The sequence below is a fragment of the Mesoplodon bidens genome (assembly GCF_964165515.1).
Source record: "Mesoplodon bidens genome assembly, contig: HAP1_SCAFFOLD_528, whole genome shotgun sequence".
Classification (NCBI taxonomy): Eukaryota; Metazoa; Chordata; class Mammalia; order Artiodactyla; family Ziphiidae; genus Mesoplodon; species Mesoplodon bidens.
In genome coordinates, this window is record NW_027672313.1 from 128,829 (window position 1) to 152,737 (window position 23,909).

At 43.8% G+C, this 23,909-nt stretch overlaps 1 protein-coding gene across 1 annotated transcript in view; it reads right to left on the minus strand.

Annotated features, from left to right (window-relative positions):
* Window positions 1-694: 694 nt before the first annotated feature.
* LOC308610355 (transcription termination factor 1-like) overlaps window positions 695-23,909 on the minus strand; it is a gene marked incomplete at its 5' end in the record, with an annotated part of 28,479 nt that continues 5,264 nt past the window's right edge. Inside the window, 12 exon segments of the mRNA XM_081259525.1 lie at window positions 695-1,040; window positions 1,922-2,007; window positions 6,223-6,288; window positions 7,882-7,971; window positions 10,702-10,934; window positions 14,011-14,140; window positions 17,424-17,502; window positions 18,439-18,624; window positions 19,737-19,782; window positions 19,786-19,963; window positions 21,293-21,801; window positions 21,803-21,966. Coding sequence (XP_081115651.1) covers window positions 859-1,040; window positions 1,922-2,007; window positions 6,223-6,288; window positions 7,882-7,971; window positions 10,702-10,934; window positions 14,011-14,140; window positions 17,424-17,502; window positions 18,439-18,624; window positions 19,737-19,782; window positions 19,786-19,963; window positions 21,293-21,801; window positions 21,803-21,966 — 1,949 coding nt within the window. The 3' untranslated portion in view covers window positions 695-858.

Here is a 23,909-nt window from a genome sequence, read left to right on the forward strand (position 1 = left end):
AGCAAGGGAAGTCTAACAGAGGCAGTTTTTCCAGAAGCAATGGAAGAGACTGCTGGATTCTTTGTTTTTTCCAGTTAAACACCAGAAGAATTCTGTGACTGGCTTTGAGAGGGCATCTTGTATGAAAAATACTTATCTTTGAACACTAGAATCACACTCGGGAAGATGAGATACGCACACCATGACAGGCACATGGGAACCGAAACCAGCTTCCAGGAACACAAACGTCCCTGTACCACTTACCTAATACGCACACACACTAAAATATACATCTAAACAACTGAAACACAGAAAAAAATGGCATGCATTATTAAAATTGTTAACATTCTCTGTTTTGCTGAATGCACGTATAGTTGAATCCACACCATGAAAATGTTCATTGGGGAATTCCCTGGCGGTCCAGGGGTTAGGACTCTGCGTTTTCACTGCCGAGGGCCTGGGTTCAATCCCCGGTGGGGAACTAAGATCCCATAAGCTATGTGGCACAGCCATAAAAAAAAAAAAAACAAAAAGAAAATGTTCCTTGGACATGACTACCCTCTGCTGCCATTAGAGGGACTTGGGATCCTGTTGTTGTATGAAAACCATTAGTTGTAAGTATTTTCAATATGATAATTTTCAATATAATAGCACAGAAAATATTAAATCAACTCATGTACTCGCCTTTCTTTTCACATTCAGACAAACTTGAATATGAAATGTGAATCAATTTTTAATGTTCCACAGTATGTTATTATTTTCATACCCTTCCTTTGGCTGTTGCACCTTCTTCAGTAAAATCAATAGTGGAAATAGCATTATTGACACGTACATAAACACAACCAGACCTAGAAAAATGGACAAGAGAGTATCAGCCGCTTAACATTGTTCATCTCCGTCTTCTCCCTCACTGTCATCGTCACAACAAAAGATGTCTCGAAACAGGAAGACTGGCTTGGGGGTTGCCAGAGTCTGGATCTCAGTCCCGTTTTTCTCCATCTTCTTCTCTAATTTTTCTTTAAGCAACGGTAGACTAGTCTCATGAAGGTAGTCTATAATCTCTAAAGAAAAGAAACTGAATCTTGAGATGATCTGACAAAGCCTCTTCCCAAGGTCAAAGGACGGACGGCACAGATGATGACAATGCATTGTTACTGGCACTACTGTGTGCAAGACCTGGCTCTAACTGCTTTATTCATAGTCACTCATTCAATCCTCTCAAAAATGCTATGAGGTAGGCACTATTGTTCACCCGTGTTTCAAATGAGGCATAAAGACATGAAGCTCATCCAAAGTCATAGAGTCAGGAGGGCGAAGCCAGGATTCAAACCCAGGAAGTGCTGTCCGCTGAAAGCAAGGAGCATTTTGTCACACACTGCAGGGTGCAGTGTTACCCGAACCAGTGGTTCCCAAACAATGATGCTGGGCAGGCCACTGGCGACTCATCTGTGAGCTTGTTAGAGAAAAATCTAGCCTCTGGACCCAGACTAGAGACTAGGATCGACTGGGTCTGGGATGAGACCCAGGTATGTATCTTTTTTCCCAAGTTCCCCAACTGACTCCGATAGTCCAGGTTTGGGAATTACATATGTAAACCACCTACAAATGGCTGCAGAGAAGAAACTGTACCTCCAGTTTTTTGTGGATCAGTGGGTGTGCAGGCATGTGGTGTGAGCATGTGTGCTGTGCAATCCAGAAGCACTCGCAGCTCCTCACCCAGTGCTTGCTAAACGCCCGGCGGCCTGGTGACCACACTTCTCAAGCTCATTATCTCATTTAGTACTTTTGAAAGTCCTGTCAGGTAGGGGTTATAATTTGCCAATTTTTACCATTTTCCATTTGAAGAATCTGAGGTTCCCAAAAGTCACTACCCAAGGTCACACTACCAGCGTGTGTCCCCATATGCTGCGTTTTTAACTATTCAGATATCGAAAATACTGACCTGGAAAAGTCTTCTTCTGCCAAAACGGAACACAGGAAACTTTCAGCTTATAAAATTTACTTTGGACATAAGATGGAGGAACACCCCTTTAGAAAGGAAAAGGTGTCAAAAAGTTAGTGGCAGTTTAAAAATTAATCATTTCAGTCCTGTGTACTAAGTGCATTGATTGAGGGGTGGTCTACAGACCTAAGCAGCTTTCTTAATCCTCATGTCTACACATGTGAGAAAAATAAGACACGTATGAAAAGCTATTGTTCATCTGGTTAAACACACACACACAAAAGGAAGAAAAACAGAAGTACAACAACACGGATTCTGTCTAAACTAGAATAATCTAAACTACCAGTTGAGAAGACAAGGTGTAACACTAGCTCACAGGGGCTGATGCTAACATTGTCTTCAGCCCCACCCTGAGGGCTCTCCGCAGAGCAACAAATAACGCTCACGACCACTCTGTGTGGGGCCTCCTATGCTTATCCCTCGTTTTGGAGATGGGGAACCCAAGAGAAGATGCCCAAGATCTTACAGTGAATAGGGGGGAAGGGCTGGGACTTCAATTGGGTACACTCCAAATTCTACTTTTTTCTTTCTTTTTTTTTGATATCAGTGTTTTTTAATGGAAGTATAGTTAATTTATAATGTGTTAGTTTCAAGGGTACAGCAGAAAGATTCAGTTGTACATATATATATATATATATATATATATATATAATTTTTTCAGATTTTTTTCCATTATAGATTATTACAAGATATTGAGTATAGTTCCCTGTGCTATACAGTAGGTCCTTATTGTTTATGTATTTTACATACTGTAGTGTGTATATGTTAATCCAAGCCTCCTAAGTTATCCCCCTACCTCCCGCCCGCTAACCCTTTGGTAACCATAAGTCTGTTCTCTATGTCTGTGAGTCTATTTGTGTTTTGTAAGTAAGTTCATTTGTATCAGTTTTTTAAAGATTCCACATATAATTGATATCCTATGCTATTTGTCTTTCTCTGTGTGGCTTATTTCACTTAGTATGATCATCTCTAGGTCCATCCGTGTTGCTGCCAATGGCAACATTTCACAAATCCTACACTCTTAACCACTACCTTCAGGCTAACTATATATTTGTCACAATGCAAAAGCAGGGGTCTGGATTTTTTACTTTACAAAGCTAAATAAAGTGGATGCTTACGATATTCTGGTGAGTCAAATCCACTTTTCATTTACAATAAGTAGGACGGAAACAACCACATCTTAAATATTTTTTTAAAGTGAAAATCACTAACTTCACTTCCTGGGCACTCATTTCCTAAGCCACAAAAGCGTGGCATATTTGTTTCAGTAATTAATTAATCTAGTTGTTATATGATTAGTGGGAATAACTGGATCTGCTAGGTATGTGGAAGTACAAGATGGCTGGGCTCTCTCTGCCTCTTCATGGCAGCAGCTGCCCGCCGCGTGTGCATGGCATGACACGCACTGTCTCCTTGCTGTCGTCCTCATCACGGTGCTGTTACAATGCTGCGCAGATGAGGAAACCGTGACGCAGAGGCAAGTGAGGGAATGACCTGCCCAAGGCTGGCTAAATTAGGAGCAGAGTCCCAGGACTTGACGCCCGGTCCACCTGACTGCAAAGCCCAAGATCTAGGGCATCTATGCCTTCCCTCTTCCCACAGCGCCCCACACACAGGTTGTTCTGCAGATCAAAGCTCAGGCTTCAAGAAGTAACAATAACTGACCTGGACATTTTCAAACGAAGTAGGTGTTACATCTCATTACGTGGAGATGCTTTCTTTAAAATCCTGCCTAAACAATTCACAAGGGAGGCTTAACGAACCTGAAGAGATCGAACTTCTAATTTAATTATTTTCACTGTTTTAATTCGTTATTAAAACTTTGAGGATGTACTATTTCCAATGGTATTTGACTGGATGCCATGATGTCTGTTTTACAGCTTTGAGATTTCTAAACCTTAACCAGAACAATCAATATTTAAGTATATAATTCTACTTAAAATCATTAAAAACCCATTTTAATTTAAGAAATGTGATCTGAGGCAATGTCACAAGATACACAAACATTTATTGGAAAAGTCAGATTTTTCAAAAGGGGTTTGATATTACAAAGGGAGGGAGCTGTCGACATGAATACTTCTTAGGATGGGAGTTGGTGGGGTACACAGCAGGACAGCCTTCCTTCAAAGCCCCTAACACCCTCCCCTCTCAGGGACCCACACCCAAGAGCTGGTGCCCCACCCCTGAGACGAGCTAGAAGAGGAAAGGGTTTGGAACCATGGGCATGTGTCTGTGACTCCCAACAGGGCCTGCCACGAAAAGATTCCAATTCTCCAAGTTAAAAAAAAAGGACTGATTGTTCTTTGTCCATAATCCCAAGGTGTAAATAACTAACCAGCAGAACCAGTTTACACCCTTCCTAATGGATCAGTGACAACCTCACGCCAGCAGCCACGTTTCTGAAAGGCAGCCAGGTTGTGGCAGCCCTGTTCCCCTCAGCACCCTTCCCGAACTAAAGGCCAGACAGTCCCTCAACATCCCCACCTCCCAAAGCCCACCAACCCCTGAGCCCTGTGATGCTCAACAGTTTGCATTGCTTAGAGGGACTGTGCTTTGCCAGCCAGCTCTCTGTTGCTTGGCCAGCAGTGAACTCAGGTCTTCAGAGTGATGGCCTCTCCTCCAGTGGCAGGAACTGATTGAAAATGCAAGGACCATAGCAATGAAGACAGACAGTGACAACCGATGAAATCTCACTCCTCAGAGGAGAAATGCAAAGGAACAGCACACCGAAACCACTGAGGCAAATCCGAAGAGGAACAGGAGCTTGATGTGGTCTCAAAATATCTCCCCGTGGCCGTTTCTTTTCACCAAGAGAAAAACTTACTTTTCTACAGTGGGGCAGTGTGGCAGAGGCCGCCAGAGCCAGGGGATCAAAATCAGAACCACATGCCTCATGATGGGATGTGACATGGTGACACAAACACAGCCTCCCCCGTGACTGATTCCCGTGTAAAATACAAAACCCGAATCTAACAGTGAAGAAGCGTCTGACAAACTCCCCAGCTGAGGCAAGTTCTCCACAATGACTAGCCTGTATTTTCCCACAATTTCAACATCGTAGAAGACAAAGACATTAACAGATACACACTACTGTATATAGAATAGATAAACAACAAGGACCTAGTGTATAGCACAGGGGACTATATTCAATATCTTGTAATAACCTATAACGGAGGGACTTCCCTGGTGGTGCAGTGGCTAAGAATCTGCCTGCCACTGCAGGGGACATGGGTTCGAGCCCTGGTCCAGGAAGATCCCACATGCCGCAGAGCAACTAAGCCTGTGCACCACAACTACTGAGCCTGTGCTCTAGAGCCCACGAGCCACAACTACTGAGCCCACGCGCCTAGAACCCGTGCTCCTCAACAAGAGAAGCCACCGTAATGAAAAGCCCACGAGCCGCAATGAAGAGTAGCCCCTGCTCGCCCCAACTAGAGAAAGCCCACGCGCAGCAATGAAGACCCATCACAGCCAAAATTAAATAAATAAGATAATAAATATATTTTAAAAAATCTATAACAGAAATCATTTTGCTGTACACCTGAAACATTGTAAATCAACTATACTCCAATAATTAAAAAAAAGAAAAGAAAAGGCAGAACAACTCTGCTGTTTAGAAGACTCTAAGGAGACAGATCCTGGACTGGATCTTAAATCAGGGGGAAAGTGTTATAAAGGACAGGACTGGGACGCTGGGTGAAATTTGCATGGGGGCTGTGTTTTAGACAATAGTAGTGCATCAGTGTCAGGTGCCCTCAGTACGATCACTGTGCTGATGCAGAATAACAGCCTTGCTGAGGACATGGCGTCCACCACTAACACTGAAACGGTTAAGGGAAAGAATTCTATTCCCTTGTAGAAGGGAGCGGGAAAGGGAGGGATGATAAAGTCAATGTGGCAAATGGTAAAAGGCTAATTATGGGCAAAGGGACCATGGGTTCTTCATCCCAGTCATAGCTGGTGTGCTCCATGAAGCTTTTAAGAGACTCTGCACACATTTCATTCACTCTTCTCAGGTGTCTTGGGGTGGAGGTGGTGGTTGGAGCGGAGGGAGGACTGGTCTGATTTACCTGGTCTGGTACGTAGACAGGGTGTTCCCAATACATATATACACAAATACAATTTATAGATGAGTTCCATAAGCAGCAGGAATCTCAGTCCTGTTCTTCAAATCTGAGAGGCATTTATTAGAACTCCTCTCTGATTTTTTCATTAGATTAATATTAAACAAATGGCCTTACCCTATGGTGCTAGCAAGATCTTCCCAGTCTATTTCATTAACATCTTCCACATTTATTTCATTCAACCTATGAGAAAAAATAAAAATTAAGTTTTCAAGCCAAAAATCAACAGGATCCACATCTTCATGGGCTCACAGAATATTAAGAGCTGGAAGGCCTCAGCGTGTTCACCCCTGCTCCAGCTCCCCTGTTACACAGGCCCAGTGTCACTGGCATGCTAACCCAAGGTCAGCCCAAGGTCTTGGGCTGAGCTACAGACCAAAAAATCACCCTTCCTCCTCCTGAGCCCTTTGCATCTCCCACCAAGCCTAGTAAAAAACACAACTTCACAAGGAACTATATTAAATATGCTGTGATAAACCATAATAGAAAAGAATGAAATATGAAAAAGAATATATATATGTATAACTGAGTCACTTTGCTGTATAGCAAAGGTTAAACACAACATTGTAAATCAACTATACTTCAATTAAAAAAAAAAAAAACACAGGGACTTCCCTGGTGGCACAGTGGTTAAGACTCCACACTCCCAATGCAGGGCGCACGGGTTCGATCCCTGGGCAGGGAACTAGATCCCACATGTATGCCACAACTAAGAGTCTGCATGCCACAACTAATGAACCTGCCTGCTGCAACTAAGACACAGCACAACCAAATAAATAAATACAATATTAAAAACCAACCAACCAAACAAACAAAAACACAACTTCACCATTCAATGTAGACACACAAGAGTAGTATACATGTGTACTCAGCACTTACTAAGTGACAAACACTGGGTTAAGACCTTGATACCCACTAATCCATTTACCCTCAACACCACCTGATGAAGCTAGGGGATTATGTCCTTTCCACAGGCCAGGAATCAGGGTTGAGAGCTCGGGTCATTGGCTCAAGGTTTCATGACTCATAGGTGGTACCCACATTGGAACCCAGGCCTGCCTGACGTGAGATGCCCTCCTTGGCTCTGCTAGTCTCTGCTGTCTCTGGTAGAGGAGAAAAACCCCAGCCAGGCCAGCGTGGAGAACGAGGAAGCCCACCAATGAAGGAGAAGCAGGCTTCCTGACAGAGCGCAAGAATAATGAAGCTGGACAGGGCGGCCAGAATCCAAAGGTTTCTTCTGCTCTTTGCTGTTCCTCATTGGACATGAGGCCAGGTCCACTAGACTCGCAGTCTTTGTAAAACAGTTCTGTGTCTCCCTGTCGATCAGGGGAGGGAGGACTCTGCACGGACCAGGAACTCAAAGACAAAAGTAAAGACCAAGCAGCAGTGACGCCAACTAATGCATGCTAGAGAGCAGTAGGGCTCGGCCTGAAGTATTTACCTCCATTTTCCAATGGACAGAAGTAAGCAATGTCTATGTGAAAGCCTTAAGGACTCAAAGAGCTATGTTTATTGAGTGCATGCTACGTTTTGCATGCATTATTTCATTTCTTCGGCCAATAACACTAAGAGGCAGGTACTGTTATTATCATCCTCATTTAAGATGAACAAACCAAGAACTAGAAAGGCAGGAAACACATCCAAGGTCATGCACGTAGAAAGTGCTGGAACAGGAATATGAACCGTGGTAATCTTACTGCAGATTCTGCTGTTTAACAATTACTCTTTGGCTAGAGAGGAAAACGGGTAAAATATCGTCACTTTCTATTTCTGTACCTTTCAATGAGGTTGATCTTGGCCTGTAGGGCATTAAGTCCCCGGTATACGTCCCGACCATTTGTCCTCTTCTTGGTTAGAATTTCCGTCCTACATTGAAAGAAAGAAAAACAGTTTATTTTCGGGGTAAAGTTTCCATTAAAATGTCCTTTGTTTTCCTCATTTAAATTGTCCTTATTCAGAACCACTTTATAACTTTTGCAACTCATCACAGCTAAGATTTACCACCATCAAGAATATACCTTTTTAAAAGTTTTTTAAAGTGGGAGAGGGTAAATAAAGAGATAGAAAGTTGATGGTTATTGAAAATGAGTGATGGATACAAGGAGTTCTAAGTTGGTGTGTGTTACACAATTTCCATAATAAACAGTATAATAAAAGGGAGGAAAAAAAAAGAATAAGCCTGCTTGCAGGTGCTAAAGGATGCTGTGTAGACTCAATTTATTTTTGCTTGTTTATCAAACAGAGAGATATTGCTCTTATTACCATTATAGCTGCTGAAACACCAAACTACACAGATTTACTAAAGTGATCAATGACTCCATGATTCCTCTAAGGCCCCAAGTTCAAGGCTGAGGGAAAGGGTTCCCTGAAGTTCCTAATGAGAGAAGCAGCCCAATTAAAAATATTTAAAAAGTGCTTCTCTTGAAGAGTGAAATCTGTCACAATCTGATGGACAGATCATGAGCTGTGACATTTACTTTCTTGAGCAGGGAGGTACATGAGGCACACACAGAGAAACTGAGAGTTTTTACTAATAGCCGCCCATGTTCACTGGTTTGAAATGTACCCGCTGATGCCATTTCAATGTTTCATGAAGTAAACCTATGCTCAGCATTCAAGTTTCCTACTTTTTTCTTCAAATTAAAAAAGAACCCTTGCATGTTATTTAATTATGCTGATTCTGAAGCACGGCTCCCCTTCATCATTTCCTTTTTAAGACACTGACATATCATCTTCCAACCGAGGCTTTATAACCCACTCCTTTTTTAAAAGTAATTAATTAATTAATTAATTATTTTTGGCTGTGTTGGGTCTTCATTGCTGAACGTGGGCTTTCTTTAGTTGTGGCGAGCAGGGGCTACTCTTCATTGCGGTGCATGGGCTTCTCATTGCAGTGGCCTCTCTTGTCGCAGAGCACGGGCTCTAGGCAGGTGGGCTTCAGTAGTTGTGGCACACAGGCTCAGTAGTTATGGCTCACAGGCTCTAGAGTGCAGGCTCAGTAGTTGTGGCACACGGGCTTAGTTGCTCCACGGCATGTGGGATCTTACCAGGCCAGGGATCGAACCCGTGTCCCCTCCATTGGCAGGCGGATTCTTAACCACTGCACCACCAGGGAAGCCCCCACTCCTTTTTTTTTTTTTTTTTTTTTTTTCGGTACGCAGGCCTCTCACTGTTGTGGCCTCTCCCGTTGCAGAGCACAGGTTCTGGATGCACAGGCTCAGCAGCCATGGCTCACAGGCCTAGCCGCTCCGCGGCATGTGGGATCTTCCTGGACCAGGGCACGAACCCATGTCCCCTGCATCGGCAGGCAAACTCTCAACCACTGCACCACCAGAGAAGTCCCCACTCCTTTTTTTAAGCCTAAGATATAGGGGTAGAAAGGGCTCTGGTTCCTCCATATTACACACTTCCCCCCCAAAACATTATCTGTCCTTATTTCCTGAGGGTAGTCTTCTAGTAAGATAAATATTCTACAGCAGAACTGTAAGGTATATAAACAATACTCAGTATAATCTAGCAGTTTGCTTTTAACGTACAACATGCCCACTCTGGATTTCATTCTTCTTTAATGGTCAAGATGACGGAGCCCCCTTTATGCAGGATGATGGAGCCCCGTTTATACAGGAGACCTGGGTCGTGGGCTGTAGAACCACTGCTTCAAGCTGTCATGTTGCAGCTGAAAGTTAGCTCGGAATCCCTCCAGGGCTGGGAAAAGCTACGTTGGGCAAAGAACATGCAGCAGCATCTGGACCGAAACTACTTCTTCATGATGGATGTACCTAAAGATGTTCTAGGATGAAAGAGTATGACTGCCCTGCTTTGGATGAAGACAGAGGAACTGCTGAATTAGAAAGCACAAGTAAAAAGGTGGAGGTATTACTGATCACTACACTTGTGATTTCCCTCCTAAATATCCAGACGTTAATTTTGTATTTCTTTCATGCTATAAATAGGTAACAATCTTGTTTTATGAAGAAAGGGACAGAGTGAAGAAATCAGAAGTCAATATTCAATATTAAAAAGATTCAAGTTCTGTTTACAAAACAGAAACAGACTCACAGATACAGAAAACAAACTTATGGTTACCAAAGGGGAAAGGGGGCAGGAATAAATTTGAAATTGCAGATTAGCAGATACAAACTACTATATATAAAATAGATAAACAACAAGGTCCTACTGTACAGCACAGGAAACTGTATTCACTATCTTGTAATAAGTTACATTGGAAAAGAATCAAAAAAAATAATATATATGCACAACTGAATCACTTAGTACACCAGAAACTAACACAACATTGTAAATCAACTCTACTTCAATTAAATAAATAAATAAATAGAATAAAAAGGTCCAAGTTCTTTATGAAGAAGCCACACAATGAATCAGGGGTGGTTAAATGCTAACTTAAATCAGCTTTCGATATTGAAGTGCTTGGAGCAGCGGATTAGAGAGGATCATTCTTGACCTACTGTGAGGCTTTCCACGTGGTCGTTACAGATATTCTTAGTAACCTCAGCAGTCCACCCCTCTCCGGAAGTTGCTGAGAGAGGGGCAGGGAATGCTTCTTGTTGAAATTTATGTAAGAAGCCTCAAACTTACCACTTACTTTGACACTGCATCCAATTCCTGGTTTCCACTTTTGCCTCCACTTCTACCCAGGATATGCCTTTGTACAGTTTTTCCCAAACAACTGACAGGCTACCTTCAGGATTCTCTTGGAGTTTAGAATCCATCTCGTTTAGCTCCTGGGGAGACATTTCCTTTAGAATCACTTCTTCAACAGCCTTGATTAGTTTCTGGGTGTCCGTCTTGCTCCAAGCACCATGATTTCTTTCTGTTGACATAAAAGGATGGTCTTGAAGTTGCTCATCTATTTGCTTTCAAACACAATATTAACAACAAAATGATGATGAGGGGTATCTGTCATTTGACATCTCTCCAAACCCACAGAAGCTACAACACCAAGAGTGAACCCTAATGTGGACTGTGGACTCTGGGGGGTTAAGATGTGTCAAGGTAGCTTCACGGATTGTAACAAATGGACCACTCTGCTGGGGGGTGTTGAGAATGGGGGTGTGCCGTGCATGTGTAGGGCAGGAGATAAGTAGGAAGTCTTTGTACCTTCCTCTCACTTTACCTGTGAACCCAAAACTGCTCTAGAAAAATAGTCTTTTTTTTCCCTTAATTTATTTATTTTCTTTATTTTTTTGGCTGTGTTGGGTCTTAGTTGCGGCACATGAGATCTTTGTTGAAGCACGTGGGATCTTTTGTTGCAGCGCAGGCTCTTTGTTATGGTGCACGGACTTCTCTCTAGTTGTGGCGTGTGAATTTTCTCCCTCTAGTTGTGGTGCATGGCCCCTGTAGTTTGTGGCATATGGGCTACAGGGTGCGTGAGCTCAGCAGCTGTGGAACACGGGCTTAGCTGCCCCGCGGTATGTGGGATCTTAGTTCCCCGACCAGCGTCCCCTGCATCTGAAGGAGGATTCTTTACCACTGGACCACCAGGGAAGGCCCAAAATAAAGCCTTTATAAACAAAAAGGTAAATCAGACACTTTTCAGAAGACAATGGGCAACATCTCAATTACACAAACATAAAACTATCAGTTATGCACTTCCCTGGTGGTGCAGTGGTTAAGAATCCGCCTGCCAGTTCAGGGGACACAGGTTCGAGCCCTGGTCCAGGAGGTTCCCACATGCCGGGGAGCAACTAAGCCCACGCGCCGCAACTATTAAGTCTGTGCTCTAGAGTCCGCGTGTCAGAACTACTGAGCCCTTATGCCACAACTACTGAAGCCTGCGCACCTAGAGCCCGTGCTCTGCAACAAGAGAAGCCACGGCAATGAGAAGTCCGTACGCCACAACAAAGAGTAACTCCCGCTCGCCACAACTAGAACAAGCTCGCGCGCAGCAATGAAGCCCCAACGCAGCCAAACAAAACAAAACAAAACCAAAAAAACTATCAGTTACATGCAAATCAAAATGAAACTACGAAAGTGGCCAGAGTTTCCTTTTAAGGACCAATCACACTCACACACACATACACACACACACACACATACACAACCAACTGCAAAGAAAAAAAATCCTTTCTTAATGCAATCTTTTTTTTATCTTCGAGAAAGCTGTTCTTCCTGTTTCTAAGAGTAATACCTACTGCAAGAAATTGTGAGGTTCCCAAACATTTAGTGGAAAGAGAATAACCAAACGACTTTCATGTTATATAAATAACTCTCCCCAAGAGTTTCTGGAGTGAAATTAACAGCTACAATGGTGTCACCACAGTACTTGATGAAGGCACCTGTGAATTTCTTTTTTTCTTTCTTTTTTTTACATATTGCACTCATTAAGCTATTTTTTTTAATTAAAAAACATTATTTGGCTGTGTTCGGCCTTAGCTGCAGCACGTAGGACCTTCGTTGTGGCACACAGGTTTCTCTCTAGCTGCAGAGTGTGGGCTTAGTTGCTCTGCAGCATGTGGGATCCTAGTTCCCTGACCAGGGATCAAACTCATGCCCTCTGAAGTGGAAAAGTGGATTCTTAACCACTGCACCACCAGGGAAGTCCCAGCACCTGTAAATTCCTAAAGCCAGTCCTTGGTGCAGGGCATCAAAAGCTTCTATGATTCGCTCTTCTTGTCTACATGCTCACAGTCATGCTAAGGAAGAGGCCGCAAGCTGGAAGGCTACAGATATCTTCGATCTGGCCTACAGAATGTTATTGTTACTATTTCCCCAATAACAATTTGGATGAATATTTAAAAATCAAGAGAATCCCAAGAGGGTTTTCCCTGGTAGGGCAGTGGTTAAGAATCCGCCTGCCAACGCAGGGGACACGGGCTCAATCCCTGGTCTGGGAAGATCCCACATGCCATGGAGCAACTAAGCCCATGCACCACAACTACTGAGCCTGCGCTCTAGAGCCCACGAGCCACAACTACTGAGCCCATGTGCCACATCTACTGAGCTTGCGCTCTAGAGTCTGTGCGCCACAACTACTGAAGCCAGCGCGCCTAGAGCCCATGCTCCACAGCAAGAGAAGCCACCACACTGAGAAGCCCGCACACTGCAACAAAGAGTAGCCCCTGCTCACCGCAACTAGAGAAAGCCCGCTCACAGCAACGAAGACCCAACACAGCCATAAATAAATAAATAAATAAATAAATAAATAAATAAATAAATAAATTTATTTTAAAAAAGAGAGTCCCAAGAAAAAAAAGATCTTGATTTCACACACACGTGCAAATCCAGATGTTTGCTTTACTTCTTGGAAACTGGCAGAATTGGCTGTGCTGAGTCTTCGCGTGGCACCGGTGGCCAGAGTTGGTGGCACAAAAGGCGTGGTCTCCACCACCTCAGAGTTTACCACGTGCGGACATGCAGACGCCTTGCTGGGACCCGCTGCACGGCTCTGCCTGCAGGGCCGGAGCATGTGAGCCTCTGGGCTGAAGCTAACACCCACTAAGGACTGTCTTCTGAAAGCAACTGGGGACTTTTTAAGGTGAAGAATATAACCAAGGAAGCTTTTTATGAAAGAAGAGAACAGACAAGAGACGACTGACACTGGCTTTGGGAAACGTCCCTGACTAACAGGCCCTCCCTTTGATGGTTTCCCTGGTCACCTGGGGGAAAGGACCTTGGTGGCCCAGGTTCTCCTGCCCACCGGCTGAGTGGGTTTCAGTTTACCTGGCAGTTGGAGTCACACTGAAAGCTACTGACATAACGTGTGGCAGAAATCAGTCTGGTGAATAAAGGCTGCATCAATATGCATGAAGAAATAAATGAATCAGTAAGAGAATGGCTGAAAGAGTGATGACTCTCTCAGAAGACAGGCCTGCAGTGATGCCTGGGCCCTGGGCCACTGTGGGCTGATTTGTTCACCAAAGTGGGCTCTAGAGACCACGACTTACAACTGCTGATCTGGGAGAACTTCAGGGCCACAGAGAGGCTACTTCCAGACATCATCTCGCCAATCTTTCTCCAGTCGTTTCCATGGAGGGACTGGTATATCTTTAGCTTCTCGGTATCTCCTTTGCTATACCTTAGAGGAAGGGAAAACAGATCACAGCTAAGCGTTAACCACAAGCTTAAAACCACTATTCTCACTGCAGCACGCTGCGACGCTGGGAGAAGCTGTATAGGGCGGGCTGTCAGGAAACCTGCTCAGCGCAGTCCTACCAAGGTCCTGAGCCCAGATACTTCCTGTCTCGGCATCACAACCATGAGCATCCTGTAAGTCAGTCACCGCAGTCCCTGGCTCACTTACACAGAGGCCAGGACAAATAATCTGATCATGCTATTCCCCAGCCAAATCCATAAAGGCTTCACACAATAAAACCCAAACTTCTGACTGTGCCTGCAAAGCTCGGTGCTCCCTAAGTTCAACCCTATTGGCCTTATCGGCCTTTCTCACCTCGAAGCCTCTGGACCTGTGTTGGGAATGGCCTCCCTCCACCGCTGGAAAGCTCCTGCAAGCTCTTCAGAAGCAGCTTAAATGGTGCATCTTCAGAGAGGGCTTCCCTGACCACCTGGTTGGAGGTGTCCTGCTGTCCTCTCCCACAGGACACTCTGCTGCTCTCTCACTGCCCCCATCACCACTGGCAACTGTACGCTCGTGGCTTCCCTGGTTTATCTGACCCGTCGTCTAGGCCACCACTGGCCAATGGAAATATGAGCCACAGATGTCATTTAGAATTTTCTAGTGGTCAGGTGAAAATTAATTTTATTAATTTTTTTAAAGATAATTTATTGGCTCAGGCAATTGAAAAGTCCAGATACAAGTGGGCCCTAGGGTGAGCTTAATCCAGGAGCTCAGTCAAATCACCAAGGACCACTTTCCACCATTCCACTCTGCCTTCCATGTGTTTGGGGGTTTTATTTAGCGGCAGCATGCGGCATGTGGGATCTTAGTTCCCCAACCAAGGATCAAACCCACACCCCCTGCAGTGGAAGCACGGAGTCTTAACCACTGGACAACCAAGGAAGTCCCTAATTTTATTTAGTTTTAATGAATTAATAACATATCTTGTTTAACTCAATATACTAAAAATGCAGCCATTTCAACATGTAATCCGAACCTAAAAGTATGAATGAGATACTTTACACTCTCTTCTCCACACCAAGCCTTCTAAGTCCATTGTATACTTCACTCTTCAGCGCATCTCAGCTTGGACTAACCATAGTTCAAGTGCTCCATGGCCACATGAGGCTGGTGGTCACATGGATGGACAGCACAGCTCTGGAGGGGAAGTCCTCGGAGGGTGGGGACCCTGTCAGTTTTCTACACTTTGGAACCCGGTAATGCTTGACAGACAACAGATGCTCAATAAAGATGAGACAGGGACTTCCCTGGTGGCGCGGTGGTTAAGAACCTGCCTGCAAATGCAGGGGACATGGGTTCGATCCCTGGTCTGGGAAAATCCCACATGCTGTGGAGCAACTAAGCCTGTGCGCCACAACTACTGAGCCTGAGAGCCACAACTACTGAAGCCCGTGCGCCTAGAGCCCATGCTCCACAACAAGAGAAGCCACCGCCATGACAAGCCCACAAACTGCAACGAAGAGTAGGCCCTGCTCGCCACCACCAGAAAAAGCCCGTGCGCAACAACAAAGACCGAACACAGACAAAAATAAAAGATGTGACAGATGCCTTAGCACAAATCGGTCACAGTTTAAGGAAGTTAAGAGGCAGCAATCCCACATAAAAGCAAATACATTAAAAGAAAAGAACTAAAGTGCACTATAATATATGCAGATTTTGAGATTAAACATCTTAAATGTTTAAGGGGAAAAAAGCCATCATTATGACATTTTATAATTCCTTTTTGGTGGGAAGGAAGAGGGGTCAGAAGTGGTAGTTTATGTTATTACTAATGCAACACAAAAGCAGCCCTAATAAAATACTAACCATTTCTAATGAGGATGATCCACAACTACCGGGGGACAGTAAGATCCTAGCATTCTCAGAAATGGATCTAAAATGCAGAGCATGGTGAACAGAGATGCGAAATCCTTCACCATTAAGAATCAAGCTTTTTAGCAGTTTCCTTTATAAGGCAAGCAGGGTCTTCCTGAGATTTAAAACAAGACTTAAAAGTACCCTTGAAGCAACAAAAAAGAGGACATGAGAGAAAAACAGAGTGTACGAAAATGAGGAAACAGGTGTACTGACCTCCATGGCCCCTTGGAGCCTTACAATTCTTTGATTTTTGACTTTCTATGGTTTTTTCACTTAAGAGTTCCTTAAGTTGGAAACATACTTTAAGGGTAAATGGTCAGCACAACACAAGTAATATGGTACCAGTGAATGAACTTTATTATCAGAATGACAGACCTTCATTATTTGAAAAATGCCATTTCCCACAGTGATGTAACAGGTAGAAAAACAGGTTACCTCACTCATTTACCAAAAGCATCATTTTGGTCCCACTTAAAATGTCACCCTTAGTGAATTTCCTTAAAGTACATGGCGGGGGCTTGGGAAAAAGAGAGGGCAGGTTTCAGTCTGTGTGGAGGCGCCTTTCCTCTACTTCCGGTTTATTTCTTTTGGTAAAAATTTTTAAAAAGAAGCCGAGGTCATATCAATGTTACGTTCTGATAGTACCTATGTCCTGATTCAAGATCACGGCGCTCAGTAGGACCCAACTGGCCGTGACAGATTCACTCCATCTGCCTCCTGGAAGTGAGATCAGTAGTTGAGCCCTAGGTGGCTGTCTGGGCCCTCAAGGGTAGGAGCTGATGCTTTCTCCCTCATCCCTTTGTCCTTAAGCAGAGTGCTTACCCACCACTGACGCTCAGTCTACATTTGATTTATTTGGAATGTTGGAAACAGAACATAATTGGGTATTTTATTTAGGAAAAAAGGGAGGACAGAAAGGCTACCGCCACATGAAGCTCTGCATTGATGTTACCGAATCACACTTAAATGACCTCACACAAATGCTCACCCCCACCTTCAAATATTTACTGAAAACCCAAAGCACTGGGCTCAGTGCTGAAGGGCACACATCACACTGAGAAGGAACGTCTGGGTTCGCAAGGAGCTTACAACTTAGGAGACTGCCGAGAAAACTGCACAGGTGACGCTAAGAGGCAGCGCGTGGAGAATGCTACAATTGACAGCATAAAGTAAAAGCCAGGGATTTAGAAAGGGGAAGATGACAGAAGATTTATTCAAGAGGTGGAAACTGAAAGGGACTTTGGAGACATACACCTGACGGCACATCTGGTTTCACACACGAAACTCTTCACGATTTTGTTGTGTACGTTTTGATTTACAGTATCAGCAAAGACTAGAGAAATGCTCTGCTCAAGTTTTTTCTTACCTGCCTTTGTAATTGTTGACATCAAACATCTTCTTTGCTCGACAGTATATGAGTTTCCAGGGCCAGGCAATGCCCTTACCTAAAGTCGGAAGAGAGGTGGTCAGAGGGACAACCGGAGCGTGGCATGAAACACAGTCGCAATTATAAAAGAAACCCAGAAGGGCCCCTTTTTACAGCACACGCTATCCTAGACCCCAGGTGGAGGGTGCGGTTTCCTATGTCCTGCAGAAAGCCGTCTTGGGGAGCAGATATACAAAATCCCCAGTTTCCGTGGCCATCTCTGGAAACTAGATGCTTAGTATGTAGGGGCTCTAGCTTCTGTTCTGCTAAATTCACGGAAAAGACCCTTATTAGGCAAAGAGCTTTTACCGTAATCTGGAGGTGGAGGACACACTCCAGCAGCTCCCCATAAGATAAACAAAAAAACTTTGCAATTGAATAAGCTTCTTCCTGCTTTGCCACTCTAAAGATGAAAGGATCCCCCAGCAGGGGCTCACTGTTCTGTTTTCCTTTGTGCATTTCACCTAAGAAATTATCCTCTTTAAATTCAAGAGAGATTTTTTTTCCAGTCCAAACCTACATTGCTTCGTGACCTTCTAACTTCCCCAGGATACCTCCAAGAGGAGGGTTCCAGCTCAAAGCGCAAAAATGGCTCTACTTAAAAAAACGTCTGAGACTCTGGTGTATACCAGAGTACTTTGTGCAGTGTATGCAAAAAATACACAATAGAGGTCAAGAAGAGAAACCAAAACCGTAATTGTTACCAAGTAGGAAAGCTGGAAGCTGATCATCTAATTTGTTAGAAAATCTGTAAAAGCACTATCCTTGGGAGACGTGAACACATTCCAAATCCCTGAACGTATAGGCTGGCAATAAAAATACTATTAACGTAGCAGCGGCTAACATGCACTGCATGTACTGGACGGGCCAGGCATTGTGTTCAATACTCACCATGGTTATCTGTGCAAGGCTGGAAGGCTGCAGATGGTCAAAGAGGCCACAGTTCTAAACTTACCAACGTGCAATCTAAACGAGTACTTTCTTTTTAAGTCGGTGATTAGAGATTTCTCCTCTGGGTATCTGTCTGTGTACAGCAGCTTGTCTGCATTCTCGATTCCTGTCAGAGACAGAAATTCTCGCACATTTTTCTCTAACTGCTTATTTTCCTTCACGGAAATCTTGCCAAATTTAATAGCGACACCTAGGATTTGGGGAAGGAGAAAAAGGTACACAACTGTCAACAATGAATGAAAGCGAACCACCGTTTTGTCTTTAGCAATCACAACAGCACCCGTCAGCTCCTCCCCACCTATCGGGGAGCAGCCCCTGCTTGTGCCCTTGACATTGGCTCTCCTGCAGAGTTCGGCCAAAGCCACACTGTCCTCCCAAAGTCTTCCCTGGCCATCCTACTCCAATGTGACCTTTCTTGTGTCATCAATTCCTTTTTACACAGTTATTTAAGAAATAAATTAACAGTAATAGATATTCATTAAAAATTCAAACAGTGTTGAAATAAAAGTTTAAAAGAAGCGCCCCCCCCCCACTTCACTATCCTCTGCCCCTCCTCCCCCCAAGGCAGTGCTGGGAACTGGGTGGCACAAACATGAACATGTATATTCTCTACAAATATATGTTGGGGGGAGGTGGGGACAATGTCACTGCAATTTACGTTCTATTCCTCGTCATAACTCAAAGCACTCAAGTCTCCTTATTATTGACTGCATTACACAGTACATTTTCCTAATCTTAAACTTATTTTAAAAATCTTTTATCACTTGCAGTACACAACCTTACATTTGTAGTTCATTCTGAAACCCAATAAGCTTTCTGGGAGGTTCTTGTAACACAGTGAAATCAAGAAGGAGACCAAGCTGGGTGTTGCCTGAAGCCATGCCCACTACAACCAGCTCACCCTCAAATTAATATCCTTGAAATTACACCTCATCAAAGCTGATGATGTTGATATGCGTGTTTTAATTTGATTTCACTTGTGCCCCCCTCCCAGTGTCTCAACCACTTAACCTCCTCCCCCTCTTCTTCCGGGCTTGATCTTCTAGTCTGTGGATCACCTGGATCCATTAGTCCCGTTTTTCCTCGCCTCCCCTACCAGAAGTTGGGCACAGAGGAGGAAAACTAGTGCACTTCAGTTTGGTAATTTTACAGTGCAGATAATGATTCTGGAAGGAGATAAAGCTGAAAGTAGCTAAGGGATGCTCTTTGTGAATCTATAAATATGAACCACTCACAAAAGAAAGTCAGGGCTAGTTACGCATATAGAAAAGTTCAACAAATATTCAAGTCCCACAAGCTTACCCTGGGCTTTAAATTCTTTAAAGCGTCCCAAGTCATCCCGATATATTCACTTAATTGTAGTGGCAGCCCTCTCCTTGATATCAGGGAGGAACTCCTGGAGCTGCCTCACAGTGGAATCCAAATCCACGTCTGAATTATCTGAATCTCTCGAATCTTCAGATAAATATTTCGTTTCAGGATCTTTAGCCGACTCCAAATTGCTTTCTTCTTCATTTGTGGGTTCTAATCTAAGGAGAAAAACTGGATTGATTAACACTGACAGGTCACGTGCCCTAATGGCTTTCAGATTCTTTCCTTACAGTGACTCTCCCTTTGACTACGACAGCATTAAAGCTGGAAGGGATCTTGGAGTTGATTCCGTCTGTGATGTCTGAACTCTTTAATGTAGCTTTACTAACTTGGATACACCTCAGAGGCTGCCTGGAAGGTAAACATGTCGCCTTAAGCCCTATTTCCACCAGGCATTGCTTATGTTACTATTTCTCAACTGTATTGTTTCAGATATTGACTTCCTCATAAGCTCAGCCCTCTTCTACACCCATGGATACTCAAGACACCTCCCCCCCACCAATGAGTCGTTTTATAATAATGGTTACTAATTAGTTAAGTCAATATTCAGGGTTTACATCGTTACAATTGCTTCCTTGCAGTTAACAATGGCCACATATTTTCCCCTTGGCAGTATAAAGAAAACATAGTCTTCTATGTATCTATCACTAATTCATTCCCACAGACTTTCTGCCAGATGTGCAAAGGTGTTCTCAGCCAAGGGCATCAGCTAACCACCCAGACAGGAAACTGAAACAAAACAAAAACAAAAACAAAACTGTACGCATTTGTCTGAGCAAAGGGTCAACAGCTTTCACAGGTCCACAGCCCCATACAAGTTAAGAACCACAGGCCGAGAACATTCCTGCATCATTATCAGTGATCTAAAAATGTCCCCAAAGAGAGGGCACAGAGGATGATGTGAGTTGGGCCCTCTGCCATTTAACTTCTATGTGAAACTATTTTAAGCCAGGACAATCTAGCAAATGTAAGAACGTCACAGAGTAGAAAAGGGGAGAAAACCTGTCCCAACTCCCAGGAACTGAAATAAAGTGCTTCAAAAAAATTCCTGCATCTACTCATCGGCCAGTATACTTAAATGATAATTATATAAAGAACGATATCTAAGTTTCTTTTATTAGGGAGAACCCTAAGTCAAGTTTTTTTCCTGTTCTGTGGCATTCTAAGTTCTCTGATCCTTTCTCCTCTCTCTGTACATATAGACAAGGTAATTGTGGGGTCTTAAAATTCTTTTTAAACTTATACATAGAATTTCAGGGCTGGAATAATTCTTAGTGAAAACAGACTGTAACTGCCTTATTTTGTACATGAAGAACGCAAAGTACCTGCCAAGTTACTCAGTTAAATGTGCACGACATCCTATACATTCGATGGTCTATCTCTTTATGATTTCTGCCACTTCCTATGGCCGTGCTGAACAAAGAGGTAACGGGCAGACTTCACACCCAAGACGCACACCATCAGAAGGCTCTACACCCACACGTTACCTCTGCACCTCTTCCGAACAGGCCTGGGGTTTCTCCTCTTGTGGCCTGGGTTTCACACTTTCTTCAATCAAGGTACCAGTACCTTCCACTGAATCAAAGCGCGTGTCCTCAGAGCTCGTCCTGAGCACTGAACACTCACCAGCAGGTGCCACGGCAGTATCAACAGAAGATCTTCTCTTCCTTTTCTTAGACTTTTTCTTAAGGCCACTGGACTCCTGATTGCCCCCTGCAGTCCCGACCTCACCAATCACTTGAGATCCCTCTGAGTATATGTTCTCAGCGCTCTCAGGCGCAGGCAAGGCCTCGAATTCCTGGTCACTTGGACGCTTCCTCTTTCTTGTCTTAGACTTGCTTTGATCTGCAGACACTGGTAGTTGTGCGATTTCACCTTCTTGGCCCATGGGAGGCTGGGGTTCCTGCTCTTGGGATTCTGATCTGGGCAGGGTGATGCTTGCACCCAGACTCTCCTGGACAGCATCACAGGACCTGACTTTCCTCCGATGTTTTTTTATGCTTTTTCCCCCGAACTTTATCATGCAGTTCTGACTCATTTTCACGTGACTTAGTAACTAAATGTGCTTCAGGCCCTTTTGTTGACTTTTGCCGCTTGCTTACATCAATGTAAATGACATCGACATGCTTTCTAAAATTCTTGGGTGTGTTCACAATGTTTTCTTTTTTTTTTTAATTCTGTCTCAATTATCCTTTATTTGTAGTTTACCTTGAATTACTCTGGTAACCTATTGAAGTTTTTTTTTTTCCTCCAATTCGCGCTGTCTCGGCGCACGTACGTGTCACCAGCTCTTTTTTTTTTTTTTTTTTTAATTTATGGCTGTGTTGGGTTGGGTCTTCGTTTCTGTGAGAGGGCTTTCTCCAGTTGTGGCAAGTGGGGGCCACTCCTCATCGCGGTGCGCGGGCCTCTCACTATCGCGGCCTCTCCCGTTGTGGAGCACAGGCTCCAGACGCGCAGGCTCAGCAATTGCGGCTCACGGGGCCAGCCGCTCCGCGGCATGTGGGATCCTCCCAGACCAGGGCTCGAACCCATGTGTCTGGCATTGGCAGGCGGACGCTCAACCACTGCGCCACCAGGGAAGCCCCCACAATGTTTTCTTTATCCACCAGGATGTACACAATACCTGTTTCCTTATAGACTCCCAAAGCACATTTTCCTCTCTTTTTATTCTTTTTCGGTATAGAAGTGGTCTTTTCAGGCTCATCACACATTTCTGATTGTTTCAAAGCAGAAGAAACAAGATGCTGGGCATCCTTTCTCTTTTTTTTTTTACCCTTAGTTATGTCAGCCGGTTTCTTTGCCAGGGAGGAGTCTCTGAATCTTTCATGGGGATGCCTCCCATGTCTCTCCTTATGTACAGAATGCTTGATCTTTTTCTAGACGAAAACTGGAGTGTGGGTTTCCAATCTGCTTGATCCTCCTTCCATTTTACTCCTATAGGGAAACAGAACCACATGGTTTCTTTTTGCAGAGCATTTTAAACATTAGCCTCAGGAGGAAAAAAAAAATCACACAAAAACGAAACTGCAGGACAAATGGCAAGCCTGGAGTCATGATTATAAGTTTTCCATTATTCTAAATGTGTAGCAAGCTCACTGTAATTCACTTGTCTGGTTCCATTGCCTTTATGATATGGAAAAAATATAGTTAATTGAGAACAGTGCTCTGCCATGATCGGGCCCTTGTTCCCCCATGGCCTCATCTTCTACCTCTCCTCTCAAACTCTGTTGCTCCAGCTACACGGGACTATTTTTTTTTTTTCGGTTCCCCAAACATGCTCCAATCCTTTCCCTGGCTTGAGGTCTTATAAATCACGACTCCCTCACTCTGGGCCGCTCTCCGCTGTCTCCTACCCCTCCCTGCCTCCTTTCATCCTTCAGAGCTTGGCTTGAGCATCGCTTCTTCCAGAAAGCTTTAAAAGAATATAAACATTATGATACCATGCATCCTGAGTTAAGACAATATAAATGTTATGATGACGTGTATATTGAGTTAAGAGAATACATACATGATGATGCCATGTATGTTACATTCAAAACACAAAATCGTTTCATGTATCTTTTCTGAATGGATACATATGTAGTAAAACTATGAATAGAGCACGGGGAATATAACTGGTAAATTCAGGGATTAGGGACAAGTAGAGAGCCAGTTACTCTTATATCTTCAATCTTTTATTTCTTAACTGGAGTAACGAGTACAGGGGTATTTGTTATATTTTTGTCTACTCTTATTTGTCTACTCTTTTAAAGTGAACTGAAATAGTTCACTTTCTAAAAAGCAAGGGGCAGAACAAGAATACAGACTCCTTTCACTGAAAAATAAGCATTAAGGACTTCCCTGGTGGCGCAGTGGTTAAGAATCCACCTGCCAGTGCAGGGGACACGGTTTCGAGCCCTAGTCCAGGAAGATGCCACGTGCCACAGAGCAACTAAGCCCTTGCACTACAACTACTGAGCCTCTGCTTTAGAGCCCATGCTCCACAACAAAGAGTAACCCCCCGCTCGCTGCAACTAGAGAAAGCCTGCGGGCAGCAACGTCGACCCCACACAGCCATAAATGGATCAATAAATTTATTTTTAAAAAATACAAGCGTAAAAACAA